This window comes from Thunnus albacares, chromosome 15 (genome assembly GCF_914725855.1).
Source record: "Thunnus albacares chromosome 15, fThuAlb1.1, whole genome shotgun sequence".
Taxonomy (NCBI): domain Eukaryota; kingdom Metazoa; phylum Chordata; class Actinopteri; order Scombriformes; family Scombridae; genus Thunnus; species Thunnus albacares.
Genome location: NC_058120.1, coordinates 28858838 through 28872930, shown reverse-complemented (window position 1 = coordinate 28872930; position 14093 = coordinate 28858838). Strand labels below are relative to the sequence as shown.

The window sequence follows — 14093 nt, the reverse complement described above, 5'->3', positions numbered from 1 at the left end:
GTTCGGACACACTCGAGTAAAAGGTCGAGAAGATCTGCAGCAGATAACCTGATGACGAAGCCGTCCCACCGACTCATGATGAACCCGCCTCTTAGATGATGACATATTTGACCTCTGTGATGATGACCGCGGAGCTCCGTCAGCACGCTTTGATTGGAACATGTGATTCAGCATCAGAGAGGTTGTTACCGTGGTTTCATGTGTAACGCTGCTCAGAAAGCAGATGAAGAATCCTGTTTTGTCGTTTTTGATGTGATGTAAATGAGTCTAAATTAAACCTGCAGGGTGTTGTTGTTGTTGTTGTTGTTGTTGTGGGCGGGGGAGTGGGGGAGGGGAGGGTGAAGTTTCACAAAGTACACCTGTAAGTCCGATGTAATATATGGAAATTATATTTTAGAACGCTTTCCTCGTGATTATGAAATATATTTTAGAGAGCAGTTATGAGCAACATATGGAGGTTTTCATTCACCGTTTTGGCAATTACATTCAAATGCAGCCTGTCTGCTCCTCCACTCTGCATGGAGAGGTGATTTATCTGTGCGCTTCTATTCATTTTTGAATCAGACTGGTGACGCCGGGGCCTCCCTCAGCACTTTAACAAGCAGTACAGCAGAGAAGCCAGCAGAGACTCCAGCAGCAGCAGCAGCAGCAGCTCCAGGAGGAACACAGGCACATGAATAATCACCCAGACGCTGCTAGATAGCTGCGCTCTCCTTGGGCCTTCCAGCAGATGCTATGCTAACAAATGGGAGCAGTCAAACCAGAGCTAATGGGAAAAAGTGTCCCGTTTTCACCCCCCCACCACCCCAAAAAAAAAAATGCACAGGAACGCACGCACAAAGGCTGCGATTAAGGTAGAAACAGAGTGAGGAGGAGATGTTCAGCTTGTTTTAACATGAAAGAAGGAGGAGGTGGGGGGGGGGGGCTCTTTGATTTTAATGACCCCATGACTTCTCCTCTAGTGTCACCCACAGGAGAGAGACTTGACATTTATCGTTCGGCTACCGGTAAGATGCCGAGGAGCTAAATCAGTGATATGTCGTTTGTTCTTTTCATCCCCTTTTTTTTGTGTATCGCAGCTTCCAGGATCTTCCTACTGCTGCATCTTTAGACTATTAGTCCTCTTTTCTTTACGAGTGTAACTGTTTAAAGACGGACTGACTAAAGACAGACTGCATGTTCGCTTTAGTCATGTGGAATTTACTGCTGAAGGCTTTTCGCAGAGCGTCTTTAACACAACACATTTTCCTCTCGTCCCTGCGGGTTTATAAAACACAGTCAAACTTTTTTTTTCTCTTTTTTGCTCAAACTTGCACCGACGTGTGAGCAGCAGACCTGCATGTCAGCATCCTGAACTTTTGTTTTTTTGGACTCCGGTAGCCGTGGAGGAGGCGGATGTGTGTTTGAACCTTTGTTCATAAATGGCCTCGTCATCATGAATTGGCTGAGTTACCGTTTTTTGTTTAATTGTATTCATTCAACCGCACATTGTGTTCATGTGGTTTCTCGTTGGGAGAAAGCAGGAAAAACAGAGAAACAGGAAACAAAAACAAACAAAGTAGAAACAAAGGACAAAAAAAAGAGACAGGACATATTTAAAGAAGATAATCAATCACACTGCTGCATCACTGGCTAAAATCACTTCGCTGTACATGTCAGAGAACCACTTCAATATGTCACCAACAATGATAAAGTTTGGACATGTCAGAGGAGCCTCCTGCAGATTTACATCCATCACATAGAGAAGGAAACAGCAGGAAAGATTCTGTGCAATTTATTTTTTGGAATAATGAAGCCTGTGCATCACTTTAAATTGGATTAATTAGCGTCTGGCGTTAATAGAACAAGATCAGGTCCCTGCTAAGGCCCAAAACATCCTCCCCGACCTGTGTTCCCAGTTCCTCCTCCCAGACAGTTTACAGAGAGCGTGTGGCATAATTCACTTGTTCAGAAGATATATTTACAAAGTTTGAAACCAGTTTTATATATATATGTATATATATATATATATATATATATTTCATTCTTCCTTCAGGGAGTGACTCAAAGTTTGGCACATAATTCCTAATCTGCAAGTATCTGAAGAAAATTGTTGTGGGAAGAGAGAGAACTTGTTTTTTAACTGAGTAAATGATGGCAAATTGCTTTTTAATATAGAAATCTTTCAAGGTGACCACACCTTATAGCCTCCAAACTGTCAAAAGATGCATCTGAGAGGCATGGGGGGATGAGTTTTTGATATTCTGTGAGCTTTATAGCCACAGATAAAATGCTAAAACTATGGAGGAGGAAGAGGAACGGACCTCCATTTTTTTTCAATGTCCTTCCTCAGTTTTTCCACTTCCTCCCTCAAGGAAGCTCATCTCAACAATTAGTTTAGGCTAGTTTGGCTTCATATAATGTCCAGTTTCAGTTCAATGCCAAAACCATCTGGACCAGCGGCCATCGGAGAATGATTTTATAGCATCTAAAATCTCACCTTAGAGAGACGCCCCAGCCGATCAGAAGTGTCCCCTTTTGTATAACTGTACATAATAGGGATGTGCAGAGTAGTAGTAGTTATATTTGTATCTATATTTGTTGAGGCAGCAAAATCATTTATATTTGTATTCAAATGAAAGTCCAGAAAATCCAGTTTTTGTTTTTATTACACTTTTAAAAGTGTTAAAATAAGGAGGTCCCAGATTATAGAGGCCTGCGCTGACTACTGAGCTAAACCATTGCCAACACGCCAGCAGGTGCACCTTGTCAAAAACTTCTCAGGTAGGCCAACGATTTTAATATCCTGCCTCCTGGACGGAGCCTCGAGGTCGATCACTTTTAGGCGAAATGCTTCTTTCTCCGACTGCATTTTCGTACACGTCTCCTCAACGTGCACCTCCTTTACTCACCAAAGCTGCCTGCGTTTGGCTCGTTATCTGGCTTCAAGACGAAGGAAATTATGGGATAAAACTGGCAAATTAAGCTAAATATTGAATGAGTGGAGAGGAGGCCTGCAATAATAAATCTACCTCATACGGTGCTCACTAGCGCCCCCTCTACATCTCTTGTACAGCCTTTTTGATGCCATCCTTCCTCGCTGCCATTTTTGTGGCCTTTTTTTGTTGCAGTTTTTTATCGACCTTACCATCTCTTACTCTCAGAGCTCCGATTGATCGATCGTTACTTCAATCTGCAACCATCAATGAGCACAACACCAAACCTATTTTCACACGATTCAGAAGTCCTCGAGATTCATCACATTTCAAATCTTTGGACACTTCAGACAAATCTATACGTACCTGAGATATAAAATCCCGACGCCACCAAATCCTGCAGAAACTTGCATCTGGACCAGCATCTAACAGAGGAATACCCCCCCCCGGCATGTTGCTGGAGTCTGACTGGTAAACCTTGCTAGCTCCGCCTCTTTGGCAGGTTTACCAGCAACAGTTGATTTCAGCTTTTAAAAAAAAACACGTTTTTGACGCCACCGTGGCTGCCGGACACCAGAAGTCACCTCCCTCTACTTTCTGAGGTCATAAAAACACCAGCAACTCAGCTATAAACTGTTACAAAATCATAGAAATGAGATAAATTACAGATATAAATGGTATACAAGGTTTTTTTTTTTTTTTGTGGGTCATCAAATACTGGGTTTGATTGGATTAGGCTGATTGGTAGCCTCTCCCCTCGGCGCTGAATGTGTTTTTGAATGTGTCTGCAGTGGCAAAAACCCAGTTCAGTCATTACCCCCATCTCCCTTATCAGCACAAGGGGAATAAACACAAATCTAATAGAAATTCATTACACAGACCCATATCCACACACACACACACACACACACACACACACACGCACACACACAGAGCCAACTAGTTTATTAGATTAATAGGCTATGAATGGCTAATACGAATTACTCCCCTCTCTTGTTAACGAGACGCGGAGCAATTTGTATAATTATGTCTGTGGAAGGGAAGAATTCCTGTGTCTAAGCATATTTTTAGACAGCCGAGCTTTCTGAAGGCTTTTGATTACGTATTTACTTTGGGGTTTTCAGCTTCGTGCTCTTTCTTTCAGAAGTCGTTTTTGAATAATTCATCGCTTTGTTCCAGAGCGGAATAATTTGTGTTGAGATTTATGAGCAATTGCTTTGGGGTGGGTTGATTTTGCTCTTTTTTTTTTTTTTTTTTTTAAATGATCACAGGACGTGTTTTGTCAGAGTCGGATGTCAGTGTTTCTCTTTCAAATGGAGTCCTGAGTCAAGACGGCGCTCTCTCTCAGAGAAAAGGACATGAGATTTTCAACAAAGAGTTTGGTGCCAAAACAAGATATCCAACATTCACACGGTGTTTGACAGCACAGAATAAAAACATGACATGCTTTTAAAATGATAATGATAGGTTACTTCATTTCATGTGGACTGGAACCTTTTGGATTTCACTTCATTACTCTTCTGTTTTGGCTTTCAAGACTTTTTCCTTTAAAAGAAGAAAATAAATGAGGAATTTCCTAGAAATAAAAAAGACACAATTAGGCAGATTCAGGATGATGAAACTCGCTTCTGGGAACTTTTTTTGAAACTTATTGATTTAGGACTCAATAATTATCTAAGTGACTTGTTTAGATGGAGTTTTTAGCAGCATGTTAATGGATTAATGTCAATTTTAGTACTTCTCAATGATCTCAATGATTTAAACAGCTATTAATGTTCAGTCATGTTCACTTTATACCAACAAGGACTTCTAGTGTTGTTCTAAAAGAGCTTGAAGATTGAGTGTATTTCAATGAAAATCATGTATCACTGATTGTGTATCAAATTTAAAAGACACTATGAAATTTCCTGAAGGAAATATTTGGGTAAATACTTTTATTTGCTTTCATTGTGAGAGTGAGTTGAGGAGATTGACAGCACTCTCATGGCTGCGTGTTAACTACGGAGAAGGAGTCAGGACGTGGTTAGCGTTAGCTTAGCATAATGACTGGAGGGGGAAACAGCTAACCTGGCTCTTTACAGATTTTAAAAAAATACACTTACCAACACCTGTAAAGCTCATTAATTTACACATATCTTGTTTGTTTAATCCACGTACAACCGATATCTTGGCAAAAAACAGTCTTGTAATGACAGTGAGGTGGCCGGTTGGGTTAGCATCATGTCTGTACGGAGACGTTTACTAAAACCTGTGCTGGTCGACTGTATCTGGCAACTCGTTTTATAGCTGGAGACACTGTCAAGAAACAGTTTCTACATGCAACTCCCCCTAAAACCATAAATGTCACTCTTTACATTTCTGTTTGTGTACAAATTTTAAAAGAAATGAGTGTTAATTATTATTATACTTTCGACAGAGCTAGGCTGCTTCCCCTCTGCTTTCAGTCTTTATGCTAAGCTAAGCTAAGCTAATCTCCTTCCGGCTCCATAATTAACGCACAGACATGAGAGCGGTTTTCATCGAACCCTCGGAAAAGAAAGCAAATGACGGAGTATTCCTTTAACATGATGTGATTGCTGTTGAAGCAGGGTGTGTTTGGGGTGCGACATAACAAAACTGAGTATAAGTTAAGGAGCTAAAGGCTGTTTGATACAATAGAATTAAGTTAAGAAGTAAGTTAAAAATGTCAGTGTCATGGTGTCTTTAGACTAGCTGTTTTTCTTATTTCCCAAAAAGTCGATATTTTGGCTATTTAATGTATATCTCATATAAAAGATCCTCTTATAGTACAATGCTCATACTGTATAATAAAGAGTTAACATATTTCCTTTTTTGTTCCTTCTTTTCTTTGCTACAGTGGTGTCACACTTCATTTAGAGTAGACAAAGATTGATAAATTCTTTTTGGTATTTTTAAAAAAAAAAGTGAAAGAAAGATAATAAAAGACAGAGAGAAGAGTTCTGACATGCAGCAGGATTAAAACCTTGAAAGTTGAGAGTTCATGGTCTGTACTTTTATCCTCACTGAAGAATGTTCTTTCTTTCTTTCCTTTTGTTTTGTTTTTAGGTTCCCGGGAACTTTCTGGAACCGGGATTAGTCGACCTCCACCAAATCAGCCCGGTCCCAGCATGCCCGGTGGCGCCGGCTCCGGATGACTCCTGGGAATGGGATGAAACAGATATGACAATCACAGAACCAGAACCACAAGAAGTACCAGAACCCGATTTTATGCAAAACCTCCCCGCACAACCGAATCTGCCTTCGGACAGCGTTCTGTCCAACGGGAATCAACCCGACAGGATCCAGACAGATGTCCAAGCCAATCAGAGTCCTGAGGTCGTGTCTTCATCTGAGCCCAGCGTGAGCTCCCAAACTCTTCCCCCCAACAACAATAACGTCTACCAAGTGTACAGCCTCCATAACGTTGAGTTATACAAACAGCCTCAGTTTCCTTACACTTCCTCCACGATGCACAAAACCAAAGCGGGAAAAAGACAACAGCATCTACTGCTGAAGAGCCTGAGTAAAGACTCCTCGTTCTCCTCCTTGGAATCCCTCCCTGACGTCATCGGGGATATGATGCCAAACGGCCGAGGAGGAGGAGGAGGAGGAGAGTGGTTTGTGGGATACAAGGATGGGGAAAACGAGAGGGAGGGGGGCAGAGGAAGCGGCCAGTCGGCGAACAGTCGACGTTCAGAGAGCGAGAGCGGGATCGTCAGCGATACGGGAGACCCCGAGACGATAACCAACAACTCTGAGATCCAAGAACAGGAGGAGGATGAGGAGGAGTCCACCGTGGTCCACGTTACTCTGCACAAAGACAATTACAACCAAAGAAGGAGGAGGGATGAAACCAGAGGTGAAAGCAGAAGAAACAGAGAAGAGGAGAAGAAGAGGAGGCACAGGAAGGGAGGAGGGGAGGCGGTTGAGATCCTGATCAACGGGCGTGGGATCCTGACGCCCGCCGACTCCGACTCTGACTTCGAGGTGGGAGGCCTCAGTGTAGACTCATCCAAGCCTTTCCCGTCCCGCTGTCCTGTCACAGAGTTCAAAGCTGACCAGTATAACGGTTTGGAGACTCCTCCCGTGCTCAGCCGCCGGGCGTCCAGTCCGTTATTATCTCAGGGCTCCTCTCTAGAGTCCCTGCTGGCTCTGGGTGTGGAGTTATTCCCCTCCAAAGACCTGCTCCATCGCAGCGCCTCCATGGAGAGCTGCCTGGTCCCCAGTCGCAGCGCTGAAAGGGAGACCGCCGGCAGCCTGGCCAGCCTCGGGGAGCTGGACCTGGGGCAGAGCAGAGACGTGGACGGTGGTGAACCAGGAAAGGAGAAAAACAGTGAAAGTGCACCAGGAGAACCTTCCTCTGGGGAGCTGAGTCGGAGAACTCTTGATCTCCTGAAACGCTTAGAGAACATTCAGAGTCCCTTGGCGGGGAAGATGACCCGCAGTGTTTCTGACATGACTCTTCGGAGCAGCTCTCCGCAGCAGAGCCGACTCCCTGCCTCCCCCTCCCTCGGCGGCCGACACGCTCCCCTCTCCGGGATTTCAGGCTCCTCACGGAAAGGTCCACCGTCCCTGATCAACGAGAGTTCGGCGACGGCGTCGTTAACGGAGCTGAGCAGCGCCGAAGACTCGTCTCTGGGGTCCGAAGATTTCGCCGGGCTCAAAAAACACCGCCACCTTCTCCTGGATCCCAGCATGGCGGCGAACGCCAACTCGAGTTCCCATCATAGGAAGCGTTGCCACGGCAACAGCCGAGGACAGGGGATGGATGAAGCGGACGGGGCGAGCCTGAGCATGGTGGTCAACGTGTCTTGTACGTCGGCGTGCACGGATGAGGACGAGGACGACAGCGACCTCCTGTCTTCCTCCACGCTCACTCTGACCGAGGAGGAGCTCGGTGTACGGGACGGAGAGGACGAGGAGGAGGAGGAGAGGCTGAGCGGCACCTCCTCTGGTAACGATGACGACGAGGATGACGATGAAGAGGAGATGGAGGGGTCTTACGTGCTGGGCCTGGAGTACATGAAGAGGGAGCTGCAGAGTTGGATACGACCTCGTACCTCCTCTTCCTCCGCCTCTAAAACAGAGGCAGGCCTCCGGGACGAGCTGCAGTGTGGGACCAACCTGTCCTCCACCTTCACCTCCTCCTCCTCCTCCTCTCAGAACAAGGAGCAGCGCTGCTTCCTAAACCGCACGGCTGCAAAATTAATGGAAGCGAACACCAACAGCAGCAACAATAAAACAAAAAGGGATAAGAAAGAACAAGAGGAAGAGAACAGGATCAACGCCACGAGAAGCTACATCAGCCAGTTTGTGGACGACGTGGAAAACGGAAACGTGGACCAGAGCTGTTTAAAAGGGAAAGACGAAGACGATGAACTTCTCCGCGAGGAGTCCAGCGTGTTCACAAAGAAAGGAGAGTCACACAGGGAGTCGTACACGTTTGCCAAAACTGGAGAGTTAGTTCGGGACGTCAGCGACTTCATAGCGAAAACAGAATCGAGCTCGACGAAGCAGCTCTCTCCGTCCCCGTCCTGCGAGCTCCTCCCCGTCCGTGCCTCCTCTCTGGTCGGACAGCTGAGGGGGGAGTTACCCTGCCACAGCTCCTCCGTCCCCTCACCTCCGTCCCTCTCGCCGGTCGAGGACTGCAGGTCCCGCGGTAACGGGGGACGGAAGGCCATCAACATTCAGGAGAAGTTCAAGTTCTCGTCCTTTGTGACGGAGCAAAGCAGGAGGGAGGTCAGAGACAAAGAATCATCGCTGCCTCCCAAAAAACGGCACAGTTCTCTCTCCTCCTCCTGCTGCAACCACCTCCCCTCCCCTTCCTCCCTCCTCCGTCCACACAGCGTAGACGAGGGCAAGAAAGAGAACGTGCACAACTTTGTGATGGAGATAATTGACATGACCTCACTGGCGCTGAAGAGCAAAGACGTCCAGGCTGAAGAACCGAACCAGAGCGAGATCAGTGGGTCCAACTCAGACCAGAGTCCTGCGTCACTAACACAGATCAGAGACAAGGTACAGTATATATACTGGAAAACACATTGTTATATTACAAAAACATCATTGAAAAGAAGTTACGGATGTCGGTGGAGTGTTTGAAGTCCTGTTTGACCTCCTACTCTCTGTACATTTTGATGACAAAATGTATCCAAGTGACAAATTTATCCCGAGTTTGAGTAATTCAATAAATCGCATCACAGACCATAACTTTTAGGATGTAATGACTAATTTCTTCAGTATCTTTTTCAAGTGAAGTCATCTAAAAGCTAATCAGTTTTCATTTTATTTCTGAAAGGGGAAAAACTAAATCAGCCTGAACGCTTTGCTCCTCTTGTAAAAGTGTAAAATATGAATACACACAGACATTTTTTTTTTTTAAAAATATGCAAATCAAAGCTTGATGGTTTTCTGGATGGTTTGGTTTTACGTCATAAAAACGCAGAACACAAAAAAAAAAAAACACAAGATGAACAAAACAAAGAAAGTTTTTAGCTTATGACCCTTAAAATGAACCAAGACCTACTTGTCAGTTATTGTGTGTGTGTGTATGTATGTATATATATATATATATAAATACATTTTTCTCATCTACATGTGTAAATAACATGAAGCATTAACAATGTTACACATAAACTTCAATTTTTCCTCTTTTTTTTGTCTTTTTATTTTATTTTTCACAATAAACAAAACCAGGAAACACACACGACTAAAAGTGATTTAAAAACCTTTAAAAACAGCAAAATAAATGTATTGATTATTTTGCTTGTTACTCTTTAAATCAACCTCTACAAACTCTCTCTCTCCTCTTCCCGCAGGTCCTCGAACACTCCCACCGGCCTCTCCACCTCCGTAAGGGAGACTTCTACTCCTACCTGTCTCTCTCCTCTCACGACAGCGACTGCGGCGAGGTCAGCCAGTGCTCCGAGGACAAGAGCTCCACTCCCGCGCCCTACAACATCCCGTCTTACTCCACGCCGACGCAAGGCCTCCACAGCCCGAGCCCCGAGCTGTTTACAAGCCCCAAACAGCCCTCAGACACAGCTGAGTCTTCCAAACGCTCCCCTACCGGCCTCGACTCCAAGAACGACTTCTGCTCTCTTGATTTGAAGTCTGCTGATAGCCAGACTAACGGTAACGAGGACCCCGATAACCCCTTTCTATCGGTGCCCCCCAGCCCAGACATCAGAGATGAGGAGACCCTGTTTGCAGCCTGTACTGAGGAGGTGTACCTGGGCCCGCCTCTCTGCTACAGCATGGTGCTCAACAGGAAACCACGGAGGGTCTCGCTGAAGGAGAGTTCGGGGTATTTGTCCTCCCTGGGCTCTGGCTATGAACTGAAGGACAGTCTAGCTCAATTGCCTTGCTCCAAATCTACTGATAGTCTCCAATATTTGTCTCAAAAGGGGCCCAGTTCTGAACCAGCTGACGGTCTGAGCTACCTGTCTCCCTCAAAGGAGTCTTTACTGGATAGAAACCTGCATTCCCAGGTGACAACAGACACAACACAGAGCTCCTCCTCCTCCTCTCCTCTCCTAGAGCCTTGTTACAGCTCATTCTCCACCTCCTCGCCCTCAAAGAGCACCTCCCTCTCTCTCCGGGGGCCCGGCTCCGAACCAAGAGACGACAACCCTTCCTCTCCTCCTCCTCCTCCTCCTCTCTTGTCCTCAGGCGCCGAGGAAGAGAAGCGAGGTGAGGACCCGTACCTCCTCTGTGATGTCGCTGGAGGAGAAGTCGCGGCCGCTGCGAGTGTCAGCGCGCCGCAGGAGGAGAGGAGTCGTAATGAGGGGCCTCCTTATCTTAATCCCCGGGCGCGTGTCGCCCCGATAGACTCCTCCGCAGCCGAATGTTTGGCAGATACTAAAACGCTTGAATCCAATATGGGCGCCGTAATGACCAAGATAAGTGTCTGCAGCTCCGCTACAAATCCCTCAAAAGAGCCAGCCGCCACCGCCACGCGTATTAATCCCAAAATTAACTGCTCGGCGATGAGAGAGGCAGATAGGGAGGAGGGGGAGAGGCGAGGAGAGGTGGATACTCGGCGGGTGAAGCAGGAGGAGAAGGGGAGGAGAGGGCGGAGCGGCTCGCAGCAGGAAGCAAAGACAGCGCGGGCGAAGCAGGTTAGTGTTCCACGTATTGGCCTGATCCGCTATCTCAGGACATTATACAGGGCCTTGATACTGCACTTCACCTCTCTACTCCAGGTATTAGTCCGAGTCGAGCCCCCTCAGTGGCTATGAATGTAATGAGGCCGGCGTGCGTTTCTCTCATTTCCATTTCTGAGGCCAGACGGACGTGAGAGGCGCTGATATGCGTAACCTACCCTCTCCTCCTCCTCCTCCTGCTCCTCCTCCTCCTCCTGCTCCTCCTCTCTACTTCACACACAACCTTCCCTCCTTTTTCCAGCCTTATTTCCTCTTCATCTCTTTCTTTACTCGTGTTATTTTACTCCTTTCTCTCCATTTTTTTCTTATCACTTCCTCTTGCTCCCAACTTCCTCTTCTTCCTCTCCTCCTCACCCCTCTTCTTCACCTCCTCATCTCCTACCCCCCCCACCCTACCCTCCTTTCCTCCAGCGAGTATCTTTCCTCTCCAACTCTCCTCCTCCTTTTCTTTTTCCCGCTCTCTTTACTTTTCTTTTCCTAACTTCCCCCCCTTTCTCTTCTCACGCCTCTCTTCCTCTCCCCTCCCTCCTCCTCCTCCTCCCTCCTCCCTCTCTCCTCCCTCAGGTGTTAATGGAAGGGGGGGATTTGCAGACTTCTCAGTTTTTTAGTCAAAAGGTTAAGGTCCACAGAACAACATCAGCATAATTACTATCAGTCAGATTTCATTAGGATTCATCAGCTAAGAGCTTTCCCTTCCCGCAGTGATCGTTCAATTCATTTCATCGCTGAATTAGCGTGTTTGTGCTCTTTTTAAGTTTTCTATTTCTTTATGCAAATGAAGTCTGGCTTTTTTTTTTCTTTTTTTTTTTAGCGTCTCTGCAACCTTGCTACCTCCTCTGTTTATCAACTTTTAGTCTCTTAAAGAGGAACATGGCTCAGCTGAAGAGGTTGTTTCATTTCTGATCTAGTGCAGTGCATATTAATGTGGGTCACATGTCCTTTTACGCTATTAAATAAGACTTTTACTGCACCGTAGCCCAAAATCACATTAATGTATCTGCAGATGGTTGATCAAAATGATATACTGATCACAATAATTACTGGGTCAGTCTCTGAGATTCCTGGCTTTCCAGACTATCCACTAATAGAAGGTGCAAAAGGGTTTCCATAAACAATGACTATACCGACAAGATTAAAAGCCTCTATAGTGACACCTACACACTGCATTACTGTACATCCCATAGCAATAAAAACAGCTGTACACAAGTGTTGAAGGGCGGAATTAATAATTTTCATAACATTTATAATAGTGAGATTCTTCAGTTCATTTCAGTGGAAGAGCTAAAAGCATTGTGTAGAGTTAAAGGTTGGAGATCTTTGACAGACGACTGGTAAACTGGAAACCATTGTCAGGGCTGATATTTGAGGTTTTCTGTTCAATGTAACCCAAATTTAATTGATACTGTTGAATATTGTTAATGTTCTAATCTTTACACAAACGACTCTGTAATCCAACAACCATCGTGATGATGTGAACACTGTTTTATTGTTTTATCAGGATCCCCGTTAGCTGCCAATTTAATGACCGCTAGTCTTCCTTCTCATCTCTACCATCTCGTCCTATATGAGCATCAGCTCGACACGCAACGACTGATCAGGACTATCTGATGACCGTCATTTCAGTTTATTACAACTAAATTGAAACTTTTTTTTTTCATATCTAAATTATTATTCTGTCCACGTTCTGTGATACCTGTAACAGCTGGAAACATTTAATGTAACGTTATCTAGAAAATGTATAATCTCTATTATAAATGTTTCATTGTAACAGTGGTTTTGAGTTTGCATAATTAAACTCATAAAACAGACCAGAGAAGACAGGATCCATATATAAACCCTTCCCTCAATGGAAATTAAAAATTGGGCTACTTTTATGATGAATTTTTATTCGGGCTACTCTTTGTCGGTCCGATCTGGCAACACCGATGGACAGAACCAGAGACTCCGAAGATTAGCGGTGTTACACCATGCAATTTAATATAATCCAACCATACTTGAGTATAAACTGCTCTACAAAAGAGATATCAGTCATTAGACAGGACCGATGGTACCAATACATTAAGCTAACCGTCATGTCTGGTTTGTAACAGACCTTGATAGCTTTTTAACCAATACTTAGCTAACTAGTAGCAAACCAGCTAGCTTAGGGAGCTGTTGTGCTTGACCAGCGCTACTTCATGTTAAACCTACTGGCTAGCTAGCATGTCAGTGGTTAGCTTTCCACAGTAGCTTGCTAATTAGCTCCCAACAGTAGTCACTATGTCCCCAAGCTACACCTTTTTAGCGACGACTTGCAAGTAGCAGACTAGCAAATGTTAGCATGCTAACATACAAAACTAAGATGATAAACATGGCGTTATCTGTTAAACATCAGAGCTCTAATACGTAGATTACACAGTGACATTAAACAAAAAGGACATTTCTGAGATTTAATTTTTGTTTTTGAGATTTTACTTTTGCATTTTTGATATTTAATTTTTGGATTTGTTGTTTGTATATTTAAACTGTGTTAAGAACTTTTTTTTTGTACTTGGGAAATTTCTTTATCATAATGTGTACACATATATATATACACACATACATACATACATACATACATATATATTACAACAGGATTAAGAGATTTCAAGACGGTCATCAATCTCAATCCTCACTTGACCGATGACGATGTCAACTCTTTACACCATAATCACAAACTTGCAGCTTTCTGTCTGTCTCAGTGCGCAATAGTTTCCTCATTACCTCGTGAATTCATTAAAGGGGCATCAAACAAAGACCAAAAGAAAAGAAAAGGCGAGGATGGGGGTAGATGTGCTTCTACATGAGTGCAGCCACGACGGCATGTATGTGTGCATGTAACCATGACCACATTTGCATATGTGTGTGTCTGTGTTAATGTTTGTGTGTGTTTATGTGTGAATCCCTAGCATTGGTAGATGTATGGGGAAGGATAATAGCTTCACAAGTCTTTACAAAGCGATTAGTTGTGAACCAATTAAGAGACTGGGCTGGT

General features: G+C 44.7%; 1 protein-coding gene and 1 long non-coding RNA gene across 3 annotated transcripts in view; one reads left to right on the top strand and one right to left on the bottom strand.

Moving 5' to 3' along the window:
- Nucleotides 1-14093, top strand: part of akap6 (A kinase (PRKA) anchor protein 6) — a 243609-nt gene that overhangs the window by 222993 nt on the left and 6523 nt on the right. For both annotated transcript variants that reach the window (XM_044373900.1, XM_044373901.1), the window contains 2 exons: nt 5982-8933; nt 9734-11035. In XM_044373900.1, coding sequence (XP_044229835.1) covers nt 5982-8933; nt 9734-11035 — 4254 coding nt within the window. The remainder of the gene's footprint in view (nt 1-5981; nt 8934-9733; nt 11036-14093) is intronic.
- The window catches only part of LOC122997719, a 16391-nt gene continuing 8735 nt past the window's right edge, over nt 6438-14093 (bottom strand). The window contains exons 3-4 of the long non-coding RNA XR_006407253.1: nt 6720-6725; nt 6438-6448 (exon numbers count right to left, since the gene is read on the bottom strand). This is a non-coding gene — a long non-coding RNA (uncharacterized LOC122997719). The remainder of the gene's footprint in view (nt 6449-6719; nt 6726-14093) is intronic.